Below are 19,376 nucleotides of genomic sequence, written 5' to 3'. Positions count from 1 at the left end.
AAAAAAGTTTTAAAAGAAATGCAAAAGAATGTCATTTAATTCCTTTTGAATGTCATTCCTCAAAATCCTGTCTTGCAAAAAAAAATCAAAATGGTTACAAGGCATCTCTGAAATGCTGATACAAAAGTATAAAATCTAAATCCTTCAACATGGAAAATGAACTTGTTTTAAGAGCATACACATTCAGTGTAAAATAAAGAAGAAAATCCAAAATAAGTGTATCATTGTTAGTGCTTCATGCATCTATTTATTATCAATACTTTTATATATATTGAATATACGGCTAAAAGAATGTCTTTATTAGAGGCAATGCCATAATCAATGGTCAAACCCTATCAATTTGACATACATGTATCTTTTAGATACTTCACATCATAATAACATTTACACTTTGAATTGATGTGACCTGATGACCTCATTGAATAATCTTTGACTAATCTGAGATTGTATTTTGATATTACTCATTTATATTGTCATGTTCAATGAACAGGAAAATATGAGTCATAACTTATATTTGGCATGTTTTAAAAGTTCAAGGTATATTTCCCATCAGAATTAAGTTTCAAGTAGATGTGATGATAAATTCATGATAAATTTCTGTAACCAAGACTTTAATAATACATGTTCAATAAATGACAGACAAACAGATGGAGGAACAGACCTGGAATTTATATGCCCCCTCTTTTTATCATAGGTCCATGCATAAACTTAGATAAAAGCATTGGTAATCCTTTTTGATAAAATTTATATTTAATATGTCAAAGATCATGAGAGGTTAATATAAGATTAGAAACAGTGTCCCTGTACGTAAATATAGAGTTTCAAAGGCAACGTCAATGATGTAGATTGATGGCATAAAGTAATTCCCAATTTTTTTTCTTTCTTTTTCTTTTTGTTTTTTGTAAATATGTTTTTACTATACTTTAATGAAAATTTCCACTTATGAAACTTACCAACTGCAAAAGCCCATGATTTATTTAATATAAACACAAGGAGAAGATTTAACAGGTTTTTTTTAGCAAATACTAGAAGGATAAAAAGTTATGTAATAAAACAATTATTGATTTTTGATTTCAGTCAATTGTATCAATCTCATCAAAAGTCAATAATTGTATAATGTATAAACCCCTTTCACACAGTGCGTCAATGTAACCGAAATGTTAGTTGGAATTACATACAAGTATTGCACATCATTGGTGGGAAAGAGTTTGATTTATAGAGAAATAGCACCTGTTACGACACAATATTTTGATATACAAAAAAAAAATCCATATTGTTGGTGGGAAAATGGTTTGATTTATAAATGAATAGCACAATCAACTTCACACAATATTTTTGACATGAACACAAAAAAAAAAATGTAACATTATAAACATTTACACCCCTATTATATCAAAGTTTAATCTACTACAGCTTCAGAATAATACAAGCTAAATATGCATATAATTGATGTTATCGAGGACCATCTTGAACTTGCATTAAATGTTGAGCTTTTGCTCTTTGTTGAAGGCTTATCATTAACATTTATGACTTTGAGATAATGGGCAGCAATCGACACACTGTTCTTTTGCTAGATTTGTTTTAAGATTTTGTGTAATTAATTTACATGCTTTTTTCCTTCTTTTCACTTATATTATTATTTATCTATTTAAGGGGGCTCGATTGTATAAATATAAGATTTTGCTATATTTTTCTATAAATGAACTTTATCATATATACTAAATAGAAAAATGAAATAAAAAAATGGGGTCATTCATTTAAGCTCACAATCTGCCTCTGAAAGAAGCTTACATTTTTGTTAAGGTCCTTTTTTTCTGTTTAACTAATAGGAGAAATAGAAAAAGAACTGAATTACAGAAATCGCTTACATTTTACAATAATTTAGTTCAAGTACAGTTTATTTTAAAAAAAAATAATAATTTAAGTCACTCATGAGTTTAAAAAGATATTTCAATATAAATGCCAAAAAATTGCTTTTTAGCACCAAAGGGAGATAATTTGGAGCTTTTTCAATGATATATAAATTGAAAATGGAAATGGGGAATGTGTCAAAGAGACAACAACCCCACCATAGAACAGACAACAGCAGAAGGTCACCAATAGGTCTTCAAAACACGCAGAATTTCCCGCACCCAGAGGCGTCCTTCAGCTGTTCCCTAAACAAATATGTATACTAGTTCAGTGATAATGAACGCCATACTAAACTCCAAATAATACACAAAAAAAACTAAAATTAAAAAATAATACAAGACTAACAAAGGCCAGAGGCTCCTGACTTGGGACAGGCACAAAAATGTGGCGGGGTTAAACATGTTTATGAGATCTCAACTCTCCTGAGTGACCTATACCTCTAGCCAATGTAGAAAAGTAAACGCATAACAATTCGCACATTAAAATTCAGTTCAAGAGAAATCCGAGTCTGATGTCAGAAGATGTAACAAAAGAAAATAAACAAAATGACAATAATACATAAATAACAACAGACTACTAGCAGTTAACTGACATGTCAGCTCCAGAAACAAATGTACAGATATGTACATTCACAAGTTATCTGTGGCCAAAAAGAATTGATTTTTTTAGTTGATTTTTGTACAATATGATGAAGTAACAATTAATAAAGTAATAAATATAATTCATAATGAAAAAAAAAATGTTTAAATTTTTGCTAAAATTTTTGTACCCTTGAGTCTCCTTAAGATAAAAACAAAGAGATGTGGTACAGTGGCAAATGAGACAAATATCTACCAGAGACCAGTGGCGGATCCATAAATTATTTAAAGTGGGGGCCCATTGACTGTTTAAGTGGCAGGTATCATGCATGTCATGGTTTGCGAGGTCTATATTAATTTGACAAAGTTCATCAAGGAATTTATTAAGGAAAAATTTACTGTAAAGTAATTACATTTACTGTGCTGGAAGTTATTATTAAAATTTTTAAAACTGATAGAATTGTCATTAGTAATATATATAGATACATAAGTAGATAAGTGGGTTCATGATATTAATCTATATGAAATAATAGCTATATTTAAGTGGTTTCAAATATTCATACATTTATAGTCTAATTTAAGAAGGCACACCTATTGCTCTTCAAACACCATGAACATGTTTTATATTTAACTTTGGACTTTACATGAGAAATGTTTACTTCTGGTTGTATAAATATAAACACTATGGAAAATTTACAACCATAAAAAATTGTTGATTGTAAATGATTCTTATAGTTTTATGATGTTAGATTCTAAACCAAATATGTTGATTTCTTGTCCAACTATAAATGGAAAATGTACACAATTCTCGTTGATGCTGAAGAGATGCAACTCCCAAGTAGCTGTAACTTGTCAAATGTGTAAAAAGTCACAAAAACTAAAATGGCGCTGTTTGGATTGTGAAAGAACAATTTGTGAAAATTGCAAAGACATTCATTCAAATATTCAATTATTTTCTGGCCATAAAGTAGTGAGTTTTACAGACATTCCTGTATCTAGAATGGAACTCAGAGTAGAAGAAGAAATAATGAAAAATCAGTGCAGCAGACATAACAGGAAAACTTACAGATTCTTCTGTCGAACATGCAACCTTTTAATATGCTCTGACTGCATTATCGAAGACCATTCAAAACATAATCACGCTTACATTTCACAATTAATATATGAACAAATTTTGAATGAAGCGGAAACTTTAGAAAGTTATTCAAAAGAGTATAGAGACACTGAGAGACAAGACTCAGCTTCAATAGATTCATATTGCTTGTTAATGACGGAATTTGAGCTTGTTCATACTGTAAGAACTAATTTACCATCCATTAATTACATGACATTGGCAAATGATGATGAAGCTTACATTTGCAGCCTTGACAGAAAAAGTATTGTCAATCTTAAACTAAACACCACAGGATTTTTTACCATGATTCAAAGGAAGAGAAAACTATCAGATTCAAAAGAAGTTGATGAAATTGGTGGAGTTCAAATTCAGCCGAATGATATTACTATTAATTTAAAAGGAGATCTTCTCTTCATATCAGATCACCGTCTTAAATTAGTTACAAAAAATGCTCAACATCAAACAGAAATTACCGATATTAAGAATTTTAATCCACTGAAGCCAAAGTGTGTTCATTATGACAAAGAAAGGGACATTTTCTTGGTAGGTCTTACTGAAGGTGATTCTGACTTTGAACTTACAGAAAGTAGCCTTCGTCAAGTTGTTGCCGTTAATCAAAGAGGACAACTGCGAAAAAGTTTTGAATTTACAACAGAAAATAAAAGGCTATTTACCTTGCCAGTGCGAATTTTCAGCATAGCTGATGGTGGAATATGTGTGATCGATCGTGTGAGTCAAACAACTGGACGAGTTATCTCCCTTAATTGGGAAGGAAACATGCTGTGGACATACCACAATCCACCTCTAAGTTTATGCCCTAATCCATTCTATCCAACAGATTTGACAATGACAAACACTAAGAAAATTATTGTGGTAGACAGTAATAATAGAGCATTTCACATTCTAAATACGAACGGAGATTTAATCTTACATCAGTCATCAATTAATTTAGGAATTGAGAGGCCTTTATGTTTGGACACTGATAAATCAGGGTATCTATGGGTAGGAGGTTCACGTGATTCTTCTTCAAAAGATGGTGCAAATTTGTATAAAATTAAAATCAAAGGCTTATAAAAATTACAATACAGGATTTTTTTTCCTCTGGCTCTGAAACGTAATACATTTTGAAAAAGGATAATACATAGTGAAAATGGAAATTAACAGTTCATTGTGTGCATTGGTTTACTACAAAGTTTGACTGGAGATTAAGTAATGTCATGTCTGTACCTAATATAATAAAATGCATTTGCACAAGAATCAAAATCTTAGTTTACTTATTGTGATGTTTGTATTTTTTCCACTGTAAGATGAATCTACAAAATATAAAAAAAAATGTATTGCTTGCATTTATTGTTCCATTTCAAGTTTTCTCAAGAAAAATGTATTTAATAGCTTTAATGATATGTGCAGCAAGAGTAGTATATAATTCGTTTGAAAGGCCTTTACATGTTAATATAGAAAACTAGACATTTTTTTATATAAATAAGGCCATTAGTTTTCTCGTTTGAATTGTTTTACATTGTCATTTCAGGGCCTTATATAGCTGACTATTTGGTATGGGCTTTGCTCATTGTTGAAGGCTGTATGGTGACCTATAGTTGTTAGTTTCTGTGTCATTTTGGTCCCTTGTTGAGAGTTGTTTCATTGGCAATCATACCACATCTTCTTTTTTTATATCATTTAGATGGGAGCCATATCCGTGGGCCCCGCAGTGAATATCATGTGGTAAAAAATTTATATCTCTACCATAGGACATTGGGTTGTCACCTGAAACCTAAGTTTTTACCTTGATTTTGACCTTTGACCAAGGAAGTTGTACATACATAATCACCCACCATCTGGTTTTGGCTACTATACATGTATAAACTTTCAAATCATAACAGTTCTCAAGATATAGAGCGAGTAAGATCTTTACCATTGGACACAGGGTTGTCAACTAAAACCAAAGTTTTTAACAGATGATGCCCCTGCTTGCATATTAGGTTATAAAGTGACACAACTCAAGAACCATAAAAGTGAAGCTACTTGATCTTAAGTTTTGTTGTAATAAGCATTGTTTATACTGCAGCTAGTTGTGTTTATTTCCTAAATTTAGTAACATTCTGTAACTATATTTTGTGCAATGTCAATTTTATCATGGAACACTTTTTCCACTATCAGGGGTTCATTAAGGGATGAAAATAAGTTTGAAATTTGTGTTACAATCTATTCTAAATAGCTATCAATTTTTTATTAAGTTGCAGTATAAAAACAATATACAGCCTTATACAAAAAAAATGATATTTGTTGAGGCAAACTAAAGTTGGAATTTTTCCATTTGTAGAGGGGAATAACTCTAGAATGGTAAATATGATGCCACCAATATTCACACTTGACCTTTGTTTTGTGGTAGTAAGCATTGTTTATAAGTTCCATATCATTTGGTTGAGGCAAACTAAAGTGAGAGAATTGAAACAAAAAATTTAGCAATATTTCCATTTGTAAAGGAGCATAACTCTGGATCTAGAACAGCAGAACTTCATAGCAATTTTTTACCCACAGCATCAATGAAAACATGAAAAAAAATCCAAAATTCACCTTTAAAAGTACTAATGATTTTTAAAATTGACGGAAAACAAAAAATATGGAATTTCATTTGAGTCAGAAAATATCCAACAACTTGCTCAAAGACATTATGTAAGCTTGAACTATCAGTTTAAGTGACTTGCTAGCCTTCATACAGAATAAGTTTTCTAAAGCTATTCATGCTCAAAGTCAATCAAAGAAAGCATTTCTATAACCATCAATGATAGTATCAAGGAAAAAATTGACTGGAAGTAATTATTGAAACTTATAAAATTGTCAATGGTAAAATAAGAAGATACTTTGGATCACATATCTTATCTTTTAACTGTTGTAAATGTTACTCATTGTTATTCTTACTTCACACACATAATATTGTCTTTTGTTCAAAGGCACTACTGTAATTCCTCAAAAATGTATCATATTTAACTTTGGAATCTACATGAGAAATGCATACTAGTATAAATATAAACAGCAAGGAAAATTTTGAGCCATAAGAAATTGTTAATTTTAAAAGACGCTTATAGTTTCATGATGTCCGACTCTAAACCAAATATGTTGATTTCTTGTCCAACTATCGATGGAAAATGTACGCAATTCTCGTTGACATTGAAGAGATGCAACTCTCAAGTAGCTGTTACTTGTCAAGTGTGTAAAGAATCACGAAATGTAAAATGGCGCTGCATGGACTGTGATTTAACAGTTTGTGAAAATTGCAAAGATATTCATTCAAAAATTCCATCAATCTCTGGACATACAATAGTGAATTTTACAGACCATCCTGTAACTCCTAGGCCTGTAAATAACGATAGAATGGAACAAAGACTAGAAGCAGAAATAAGGAAAAAACAGTGCACCAAACATAACATAAAAACATACAATTTCTTTTGTCGAACTTGCAACTTTTTGGTTTGCTCCGACTGCCTTACTGAAGTCCATTCAAAACATAATCTTGCTGAGATTTCTCAATTTGTAAAGGAAACATTTTTGAATAAAGCAGATACTTCAGCAGATTACAAAAAGGTATATAAAGATATTGAGAAACAAGACAAAGTTTCAAGAGATTCCTTTTGTTTGTTAATGACAGAATTTGAGTTAGTTCATACCGTAAGAACCGATTTACCAGCCATAAATCACATGACAATGGTTAAAGATGATGAAGCTTATATTTGGAGTCTTGACAGAAATATTATTATCCATCTTAAACTCAACACCACAGGATTTCTGAACAAAATGCAGAAACTATCAGATTCAATAGAAGTTGGTGAAATTGAAGGATTTCTATCTCAGCCAATGGATATTACTATCAACTTAAAAGGCGATCTTCTCTTCATATCAGATCACTGTCTAAAATCAGTGACAAAAAAGGCTCAAGGGCAAACAAAAATTTTGGATTTACATGATTTTTATCCACTAAATCCAAACTGTGTTCATTATGACAAAGAAAGGGACATAACCTGGGTAGGAATTATAGGTGATGACTCCAATTTTCAACTTACAAAAAGAAGCGTTCGTAAAGTTGTTGCTGTAAATCAAAGAACACTGTATAAAGAGTTCCAATATACAAAAGAAAACAAAAGGCTATTCACATTGCCAGTAAAAATATTCAGCATTCAAAAAGGGGGAGTATGTGTGATTGATCGTGTCAGTCAAACTACTGGAAGAGTTATCTCCCTTAATGCGGAAGGAATCTTGATGTGGATATACAAAGATCCCCCTCCGAGTTCATGCTCACACCCATTCAATCCAACAGATTTGACAATTACAAATACTCAGATCATCATAGTAGTAGACAGTTGTAACAGAGCGTTTCACATTCTAAATACTAAGGGTACTCTTATTTTACACCAGTCATCAATTCATTTAGGAATTGAGAGGCCATTTTGTTTGGACACTGACGAATTAGGATATTTATGGGTAGGGTGTCTACATGACTCCACTTCCAGAGAGACTGGTGCAAAAATGTATAAACTTAAAATCAAAGGATTATAGGGGAGAAAAAAAACATGTTTTTCTCGAACATTATTAACATACAATTGTCTTATTCAAAAGAAAGTTTGAAATTTATTGTGTGATTTAGTTCAAATGCAAAATTATGACTGCAGATTAAGTTAAGTAATTTCTATATGTAATGAAATAAAATTTGAGTACAATTACTCTGATGTTTATTTTGTTGTATTTTTTGCATTAAAGAAATTGACAATAAAAGAAACTGCGGTCCATATAAAACTACTAATGGTATTAGATTTCCAAAAATATTGTAAATGTTCATACTATCTGCAAACAGGATGTGTTGCAGTTAATATAGAAATTGCTTAATCTGTACAACTCAACATTATCATCCTGCAGACCAAATATGAAATAATTCCTTTCAAGGAGGCTGGAGGGTACAAATTATCTCCTTTTAGTGCAAAATTGCCATTTTTTGGCATAAAAATTGAAGTATCTTTTTTAAATCATCGGTGACCAGATTTTTTATTTTCAAATAAGCTGTATTTAAGTATAAGATAAAGCTCATTTATAGAAAAATATAGCGAAATCATATATTAGGGAAAAAAATGATTTAGACCCGTGAGTCCCCTTAAACTAAAAAATTGTAAAATTTAAGCGATTTTCGTAATTTAGTCCTTTTTTATTTCATCATTATAACTAATTTCTCCTATTAGTTCAACAGAAAAAAAAGTATCTTAACACAAATGCATGCTTCTTTCGAAGGCAGATTGTGCACTTAAATGAACAGTGACCCTGTTTTTTAATTCTATTTTTCTATTACATGTAAGTATATGATAAAGTTAATTTATAGACAATATTCTTATTGGATTTTAATTTCCCAAATACTTTGTGCAGTATAAAATCAAACTTTTTCACCCATTTGCTAAACATGTGTTGTAAGTGACGATGCATACATTTTGGTCATGTGGTGATGGAAGTCACATGACAGATATGTCTAAATATCGCATCCCAGAACTGCTGTATACTAGCCAAAAAAAGTTGATCATGATTTTCCTATCAATGAGTGTTGTGAAGGAGTTGGTTCAATAAGTCATATCTTTTGGCCCTAAAATCTGAATTTTTTTAACTGTGACAATATTGGTAGAATTTGATGAAAACATAGCTGAAAACCCAAATTCAAGCATTTAATCATGAAATTGTATAACAATTCTCCAAAGTTTAATTAACCTTATCAACCAATTAAGGGACTATTTTATCAGTCTGAGAAATCATATCATATTCTTGATTCAATAACTGAGAATTCTTACCAAAACATAGTCATACTGGCAATCATTATGATGTTCTAAATCCATAGCAGCAAAAGTCAAGGTTATCTGGTCACCTTGATGAACTGAAATGACCCATACACAGGTGGCATCATGATTATATGGACTTGGATAGTTAGGAGACATCACTGAACCACTGGCATCTGTTAGGGTTCCTCCACACTGAGGACCAGCTGAAAATATCACATAATATTTATGATGACTCCAAAATGAGGCATCACAAAGATATAATGAATAACACAAATATATTATTAAAAGATTACTGATATTAGTCTTTATTTGAAACGTGTATATTTTCCCTTTGATCTTACTGCCTAATATTTTTCGACATCATCGACAGGAGACGATACTCGAAAATAATATGCAATGACAGCACATAAAAGTGCAGCAACATCATGTGGTCATGTTCATCCCCAACAATTTATCAATGAAATGCAGGTTAATTGATTCATACAACTGAGTAACCACCTTGTTTTAGTACCAACTTAACTTATACAGATACTAACCTGAAACCCCTGCATAAGTAAGACTGAACCCCTTTCTTGTAACACTGTGATCAGTATGGAATAATACATAGCCATGAGGACTAGTAGTAGTCAGAGGTGCTGGTAAAATGCTGCTATTACAATAGGTACCCAGCAATCTCGAATCATCTGAGGAACCATCTCTTATCTGAAATCAGATACAGTACATTACATACATTTAAACTTCAGAAAACTTAACTTTTATAATATAATATTCTCATTTACTTTGTTTGAACAAACATTAAATATCTATGTGCTTAAAAATGCTAAATCTACTTTGAAAACCATGTGAATATACAATCATGTTCACTTTTTGAACTGAATACAATGAAACACAAACAAATATTTAAGTACTGAATAAAGCAGTGACCAGTTTGATAATTGTGTTAGGAAATTAAAAACTGTATTAGAAATGTAAGATTTGTCATTCTATCACAATGTCTAACCTTTGAATTATTTGAGAATGAGGTCATTTTCAGTCTTAAAAACTTACAATTTTTAAAATTTAAATTAATAAATCCACATTCGATTAAGGAAAAGCAATTGAAAACAAAGCTGGTCCTTTTGTCCAATAGGTATTTTTTTCAAGGAAAATGAGGCTGACTGACAGACAGTTATAAGTACTTTTTAGATTAAAAATACTGCCATACCTGTAAGTAGTCATGACTACAATTGACATGGCTTTCCAAATTTAGAAAAGCAAAGGCAAACACTATATTATTTCCTGGATCAACAGAAATTCTCCACACACAGTTCCTGTTGTTAGGGTAGTTGCCAGGGTAACCAGGACTATTAATCATGCCATGGTTGTTTCCGGTAACTTCACCTCCACATACTAAGGAAAGACAAAAGAACATATAGAACTTTTGACTACAGGAGTCAAGCATTTAAAGTTTACACATTAAAACAAATTTCACTATGATTTCTTAAGTCTTTTTTTTCCATAGTTTTGCAATTAAATTATCATCATACTTTTAACATTATAAAATTTTGCTTTTGACATAAAACACATGTTTCCCCATTCTATTATGGTTGCAGCAAGTCCTAAATAGTTGCATGGAACAGAGTCAAATCTTTAATAAAGACCAACCTTTTTGCCCTCTTTGAATCTTAAATAACGACTACCATAGTTGCACACTTTTGAATTTATTCTCATTATGGTTGGAATCATCCAATGTTAGTGAAACTTCTAATAACACTATTTATCAAGAGACACAAACAAAATCTAAAAGATTTGTAAATGTAGATACAGAAAATTGGACTGAGGTACAAAACATACCTGAACAAAATTAAGTTTCAGTTAAGGCACAAAATGTCAATATTATTTCTAGCTGCTCTGATATATTGTATATCTTGAATTTTTTTGTGAGTAACAATTTTCAAGATCAGGGAAGAATTGTGTCATGGGTAGTTGACATCGAGGTATGCCAGTCTGGATTCAAGCAGAAAGAAAACACTTCCTTCAACATTTAAATTTGTGGACAATCTATCTGTACCCACTAAATCCTAGGTAATTAGTGTACCAAGAACACTAATGAATCAGTAAGCACTTAATCAAAATCCCATGATAAAACCATTACAATAAGGATATTCTGGCAGAGACCATAAATATTTTTTAAAGTTAAAATATAGCATAACATAAATTTCACTGCAATAATAAACAATAAGCTACCTGGTATAACAGATCTCCAGGTGACTGTAAAGCCATCACGTGCAATACTATCATCGCTATGGAACCACAGGTATGCTTCGTGTGTTGTGGTATTTATTGTTCCACCATTAGGTAGTGTTGTCCCACAGTATTTTCCAATCCTATGCTGTGAAGCTGTAGGTCCATCATGTATTTGTAGGTAATCAAAATTACAGTTGGAATGCTGCTCTATGTTGAACTGTGTAAAGGTTAACATCAGTATCTGCCATATTCAAGCAAGATATTTATTTTGAGAAAAACTTCCAATTTATCATAATTTAATATAAAAATAAGATGAGGCATGATTGCCAATGAGAAAACTCTCCACAAGAGACTGAAATACACAGAAATGAACAGCTTTAGGTCACCATTCAGCCTTCAACAATGAGCAAAGCCCAACTTTTTTCATATTATTCATTTTCATTTATCATTGTTTATTCATACATCAAATTCACTAACTAATTTGAAAACTTAAGAGAGTATTAAAAACTTTTCAAAACCTTCAAATAATAAGGTCTTATTTTTTAGAGCTTCCAATATATCAATAATCAAGGGTAGGAAAATGCTCATCTGAAAAATCAAGACTAGTTCATAGAAAAATAACAAATAATTACCTATGTTATTTGACAGATGAATTTATAAGACTTCCATGTTCAATAATTCAAGACTCAAACAATAATGGTTTGAAGACAAGAGATAAAGTAACTATTTAAAGAGGGGCAGAAAGGGGGATCTGCAATTAGACCAATACATAAGCAGAAAGAAGGATTTACAAAATATGAAATAAATAGAGAAATATACATATAATTGTAAATTATAACTTGCATTTCAAACTTTAAAAAAAACTTAATGGTTTTCAAAACAGACAAGTTACTTTCCCTCAAAAGTATTGAAATATACAAAAATTAAGGGCGTCTATTATTTTCTGATTTGTGATAACATTAAAAAGGCAATACAATCCTTGTGTATTCTTTCCAAAATACAATTATTGTTTCTTAGTGAACTGGTATCCTCACCTTCCCTACTGCCCCTCTGATCTCCCATGCACAGTTTACACCATGTGGATATGATGTCCCAGGTGATGATGGATATATGAGGGTACCAGATTCTTCTGTCAATGTCCCTCCACATGCTGTATATAAATGAGGTATCAGAAATTAGATTTTAGGCACAAAATGTTGTCAAAGTATTTCATAATGAACTTCATTGGTCATAAACAGTCTAAAATAATTAAAGTTATTTACTTTGTTGCAATGCAGCCCACAATATTTTCATGAAATTTTGTTAGACCTATGACCATTAAATTTGGCGAAAACTTAACAGGAGCAGAGATTATTCCTGAGCTGTGAACATATAAATATCGTTTTACAATAATAAACTTTAAATATAAGTACACTGTTGTTGTTCCTGACAGTTGGAACCAGAGAAGGTACCAGTACATTGACAGTTATAACCATTAACGCCATCTACACATGTGCCGCCATTCTGACATGGATTACTGGAGCACTCGTTAACATTCGTATCACATCTCAAACCACCAAATCCTGGATTACATACACAACTGAAGGAGGTTCCAGAGTTCTGAAAAAGATACACTTTTATTCACTGATGGATGATATATTGTAGATTCATTATTTTCATTAAAACTCATTTTCATGTCATGGATACTTGAAAGTGGTATTGTAAAATTCTGCATTTCATCCTATTGGAAAATTTCACAGAACACTCAAATTTGTGGTTCAATCATTCCAATGAAATCCATGAATATTGGTACTGCATGAAAATTAAGGATTCAGAAGTACTGTGAATTCATTCAGTTTCGTGGGTACATATTTTAATGGATTGAGGAAAACTTGCATTCTCATGGATATTTTATTCCTGGTTTTGCCAAAGTCGATATACAAGTCTATAGAAAATAAATAATTTGTTAAGCATTTAAATTTATGGTTAACTTGTTCCCACAAAATCAGCAAAAATTGGTATCCAATGAATAATAATTAATCCACAGTATTAGTAAATCTATGGTCATGTCTGATTTCCAAGGTAAGTTGTTCTGTTAGCCATTGCATTTTACAGTTCTCTCCCTTTATTTCTTAGTTCATCGTGTGATAGTGTTAAAATTGGGTTTTATATGTTGGACCAACAGAAATTAAATAGACAAAAAAGGATCATAATAATGGTGTAAAATAACCTGACAAAGGCCTCCATTTCTACATGGGTTACTAGCACATGCTCCAGTAGTGGGTCCCTGCTGTACACAACCACTGGCTCCTATACCATTCCCAACATAGCCTTGACGACAGGTACACATTCTTCCACCAAACCCTATAAATATATGCTCTAACAACTGTAAGATGTTATTAGAAGAACAATTGCATAACAATATATTAATCTCTGGATACTTTTTGGTTAATTGCATCATTTTGTTGCAGTCTAATTAATTGCTACTTTTATTCGTAGTTGTTTCTACAGCCAAAATCAGTAGAAAAAATGATTTTTATTGTTCTTTGTTTTATAAGAAATTCAAGTATAGTAATACCATAAATTAACACAGAAAAATATATCTGACTGAAATATACATAGCAAAATAAAGACAACTATAAGCTGAACATTTCAAATCTTTGAATTATTTAGTAATATTTTTGTTCCTGTATAAACACATTTTGAGCAAATGAATTTATGCACTCTAAATAATTAAATTAAGAAACATGTTTTATAAATTTTTCTGATAAAAAAAGATACCTGGATTTTCAGAACATACTGCCATTGGATGACATCCTCCATTATTTGTTCCACACAGACCGACCCATGAACATGTGACTCCATTTCCTTGGTAACCTATATTGGAAACAGCACATCTGTCATAATTGCTTGAACTGGCTGAATTTTTTACTTTTAATCATTTTAAGAATATCTTTAATTACAGGGGAGGAGGTAAAATAAGCTTTTTCTTTAAAAAGTAATAGTAAAGTTTGAATCTGGTTCTCCTAATACATGTTTTGATTAATAATGGTCTCGGTTTGTGTTTAATCTTAAAGATCTCAGGACATGGTAAAGAGGGTTATCAGAATATGTAAAATATCTTTTCCTGAAGTTACCAATTATTTTGACATCCCAAATCATGTGACTGTTGTTTAGAAGTATGGTCATCTGAAAGTGATTAACCGTTATATGTGATTTAATCCATGTTTTTTGGACTCTGTTGGATAGTTGTCTCATCAGCAATGTTAGGGAGGACATCAAAAGTTCAATGAAAGATAAAAAACTTAATTCACATAGTTTTTTCACTGACCCCCACACCCCCCTCTTAACTTAATTTGGGAAAAATTGATTGACCAATAGGGATATATGTAAAATCGATTTTAGATTAACAAAACTTGCAGCAATGTTGACCCCCCACCCCCAAACTATTTGATTTAAGTTTTTTATCCTACATCGATCTTTTGATGTCGTCCCTTACCACATCTCCTTATTCAATATCTTTACTCTGGAGCACTATGTTAATACGTAAGACAAGTGCATCATTTCTTCAAAATTTAAGAATCTTTGAAAAAACCCTAAGCAAAAAGAGCAAGTTTTGTTAAGCTTTACTATCATTGAAATCCTGGCAGTATTACTGTGGATTCAGTATTATTTTTGGGATACCAATTTTTCCTGGATTTCGTGAACCACCAATTCAGATGTTCAACGGAGAATAAATATTTCATAGGCTTGTATACATACTTCAGCAAAACCAAAAAATATATAAAAGTACATTGTGTAAAAGGTAAAGATACAAAGCCAAAGAAATTATAGCATACCTGAAGGGCAAGGTCCACAAGATCTTGATCCACGTGTGTTGATACAATCTACACGGGGAACTAACGAACATCCACCATTGTTATTGGCACATTCATTGATATCAGCACAAGAGAAGCCATTACCAATGTAGCCAGCTGGACACTGACCACAACTGAATGTTCCAGGAAGATTTATGCAAGGAACTTGCGGGTCAACAGAACATGCATTGGATCTTTCGTTGCATTCATCCACATCTACAGTACATGAAGGATCAGATCCAGACTTTGTCCATCCATCATCACAAATACAGGTATACTTAGGCTAAAAATATGCATTCTATTCTTAATTATACAGTGTAACCTGTGTTATCGGACACTGGTGGATTAGAAAAAGTTAAGCAGGGGGTGGTAATACTCAAGTTTTTTCTGCAAGGATAGGCATATTTTGAGACCATGAAAATGTGTTGGTTAATGCAGGATGTTGGAATACTTGAATGTAGTATTAGGCAGGTTACAATGTATGTAACAAGCTCAGTGGGCAAGCTAATATACACTATGCCTGAATGTTTAAGAAAGATAGACATTCAAACCCAAATGGGTACCTTATTCACGGTGGGTATGGTTGTCCTGCGAGAGAACGTTCTGTGCTGGTGATTTGGTCCTGTCAGGTGCTGGTGGGTTTGTTTACATTGTATCAGAACGGCAATAAAACGACAGTTTTGTTGCTTAATTTTTCTCTGATGCGTCATAAGTACCATGCAAAGTATATTACAACAATATTATATTGCAAAAGTCGTGCAAGTTCGTTAAACGGAATTGTCCTGATGCTGTGCTGGTGATAAGAAAAACAGTCCTGGTTCTGTGCTCCTATGTCCTGGTTCTGTGCCTTTATATTTTAGTTAAAAGTGGCATATATTCAAGATCATTGATGCTGTACTGTTATTGACTAATTAACTGTTGTCTGTTTTCTTGAAATTGACATTGTTGTGAATCTGTTTACTGTTATTATGAGAGAAAAAATACCCCTATTTTTTAAATTTTTTTTTTAAATTTACTGTAATCTTATTTATTGGCCTGTTAAAGGAACCCTTCTTGCCCCCTTTTAAGATAAGAAAATATGTTTACGATTTTCGGGATAACGATCATTTTGCAAGATTAAGAAAATTCGTTGTAATTTATACAATACTTATATAAAGTAGATGATGTGGTATGTTTGTTGTCAATGGACTTTCCATAAGAAACCAAAGGAAGTATGTGTTAAGAACCATACGTCATCGTACGACCTTCAACAATAACCCATAAAATAAAAATGTAAAAGGTTTTGCATAAAAATGGAGAGCAAAAATATAGAACAAAAGACTTTCTGAGCGTTTGAATCATATGTTTTTAGCAGCTTAAAACACATTTGTTTGTGAACAATTTAGTGCTGACTATAAGAATGACAATAGTATTGCGGGTTTGTTTGTTTGTTTTTTTTTGGGGGGATGGGGGATAAGTTAGAGCGAGGTTACAGTGAAAGTTTTAAGCTTGGAATAGTTTCCCGTAAGATTTAAAAGTTGTATTTTAAAAGAAAAATGTATCTTATAGCTATTAAGAACCACTTGCTGTATCTGTAAGATTTTTTCATCATAATTTTTTTGTCTGAACGGTTATCAGGTATTTTTTTTCAAAAGTTCGATAGAACACTAAAAAAAATCACTATTCAAGGAAAGGGCAGACTAGAATATGTCAATTTCAAAAATTAAAATACCTCGTAGCATCATACTACCAATTGAGTATAAAACAAGTATATAAGTTTCAAAAAGAAATTCTTAGATTAAACACCTACATTTAACTTTAAAAGGTCATAACAGTTTAAAACAATACAAATCTACACACACACAAAACTGGCTTAATTTCAACTGGTTATCAACCCGAATCGCTATAAGATCATATATAAGCTCACCTGTGTCGAGGGGTTGTGTGAGGTTCATGTATTGTCTTGGCGTCCGCAATTACAAAAAGATATAATCTGAAATTACTTGACCAAATGTTACCAAATGATTTTTCAAGAGTGAATCTAGGAAAAACAATATTCATTAACAAACATGACAACTGTCTGTTAAAATGTATTCGAGTTTTTAGTTACAGCCGATTCCATTGAGTATGTAGGCAGGTGTTATATCTTTGGTTAGCTTGCTTGTTAGCTAAACCGTGAAGTCATTGTTAGGTAAGGTATACTACCCTCCTTTCGAAGTAGCCTGGTCCTACAGACAGAAAGATGTGTCATTTGTCGGACTAGTCTACTCTTAAAGTAGGGTAGTTTACATAACCTAACAATGTCTTTTCTGTTCTGCAAGCAAGATAACCAAGGATATTCCCTTTGTCTACACACTCATTGAAATCGGCTTTAACATTGAAAAAGTTCAACCAATTAGGGCAAAACTTACCGAGTAAAAAAAATCAAAAGGCCAATGTATATCTACCTTGCACATTTCAGAAAATTCAGATAAGATAACGAAACTTGGTCCAGCAACATTTATAAGCAATTTAAGATTTTGACCCTCACAGTTTCCATTCACCACAAATATTCTCGTTACAACGAATCATTTTAAATACAAAAATACCAGTTGCAGCCTTTTGTTTATCTATTAATATATGTACACGGATAAAGCTATGAAAGGCAGCAGGGTCACCAGAGTGAGGAGTCCTTGTCATCTGAAATAAATGCTAGTAAGCATAGATCTAGAAAGCGACAGATAATCATGACATTAAAAAAACTCTCTTCTTTTCGACTTTTTTCAAACAAATTGACACATAAAATGAATTATATAGTATTGTGGAATTTTTAACTTCTGTTAAATTCATTGGTTTCACCTTTTACTAGGATAACAATCCTGTCAAGTATGAGCTGGGTAAAATATTTCTGAAAAGAAGATGGAAATGTGAAAGTTTCCGTGCGTCAGGTGCAAGAGCATACGAACGGCTAACATGCCTCGTCAGGGTGGAAGCTAAAAAGTCCACGAAAATTTGATTTAAAACCTTTATTCGTTCCAACAAAGTTATTGAGATTTTGTTGAGGATTTAACCATCTACGACAACAAGATTTTTTTTTAGAATTTACAGCTCTTCTATAAATATATGCAAAGCAAACCATTGATCAAATTGCTTGCTATGATTGTTTGGATGTTTGTAAACGACAGATAAGTAGTCTGTTTACTATATACTAGAATTTGTTTGGACAATAAACATTAACTTCAATTCCTGTCAGTTTGTGTTTGTCCAATCAAATCCCAGTATGTATTGAAACTCCGCCTACCTATTGTTTGAAAACATCCAAGCAAACATAGCAAGCAAGTCAACAGGGCCGTAATTAGCCACTTTTAATAGTGAGGCAGAGTATATTCGGCGAGCGTAGCGAGGCGAATTTTTTTTTACGAGAAGCTCTGAGAAAAATAATGCAAAATCCTGAATTCTGAGCCTTTCCAGGACTTCTCCTTACATTGAAAAGCAAATAATCTTTAGCTTTTTTTTCGACAATATTCTGGTCTCAAAGCAAATCCATAGATTCATTGCAATTTAAAACTTTTAGGTTAAAGGGACAACATTAAAAGACCGATATGTAGGATAAAGCAAAAATCGTAATTCTCATAATCATTAATACCAGATCTGTCTGTCTGTTCGTCTTGTTACTGTGCTGACTTTGGTGATTTTTTTTATGACTAGATTAAAATATAGTGACAGTACAGTATAATACTTTAAGCACTACTACTGCTTAAGTCGACACTAGGGACCATCTTGACCATGTTTAACGGTATTAATGATTCTTTTATTATTGAAGACCCTCCAGCAACTATCAAGATGAAGAACAGGAATAAAAACTTTGGCCAATGATTATTTGTATTTTTTCTATGCATTGACTTTGTGTGTGATAAGGTCCGGTACACGTTTTACTCCATAT

At 32.0% G+C, this 19,376-nt stretch overlaps 1 protein-coding gene across 1 annotated transcript in view; it reads right to left on the bottom strand.

Annotated features, from left to right (window-relative positions):
* LOC143064106 (cubilin-like) overlaps nucleotides 1-19,376 on the bottom strand; it is a 127,987-nt gene that overhangs the window by 64,800 nt on the left and 43,811 nt on the right. The window contains exons 11-19 of the mRNA XM_076236687.1: nucleotides 15,458-15,758; nucleotides 14,400-14,495; nucleotides 13,849-13,982; nucleotides 13,052-13,238; nucleotides 12,674-12,789; nucleotides 11,640-11,880; nucleotides 10,618-10,802; nucleotides 9,950-10,115; nucleotides 9,426-9,616 (exon numbers count right to left, since the gene is read on the bottom strand). Of these exons, the coding sequence (XP_076092802.1) occupies nucleotides 9,426-9,616; nucleotides 9,950-10,115; nucleotides 10,618-10,802; nucleotides 11,640-11,880; nucleotides 12,674-12,789; nucleotides 13,052-13,238; nucleotides 13,849-13,982; nucleotides 14,400-14,495; nucleotides 15,458-15,758 (1,617 nt within the window). The remainder of the gene's footprint in view (nucleotides 1-9,425; nucleotides 9,617-9,949; nucleotides 10,116-10,617; nucleotides 10,803-11,639; nucleotides 11,881-12,673; nucleotides 12,790-13,051; nucleotides 13,239-13,848; nucleotides 13,983-14,399; nucleotides 14,496-15,457; nucleotides 15,759-19,376) is intronic.

This window comes from Mytilus galloprovincialis, chromosome 2 (genome assembly GCF_965363235.1).
Source record: "Mytilus galloprovincialis chromosome 2, xbMytGall1.hap1.1, whole genome shotgun sequence".
NCBI lineage: Eukaryota > Metazoa > Mollusca > Bivalvia > Mytilida > Mytilidae > Mytilus > Mytilus galloprovincialis.
Note: the sequence above shows the minus strand (reverse complement) of the source record. Positions and strands in the feature narration are given on the sequence as shown.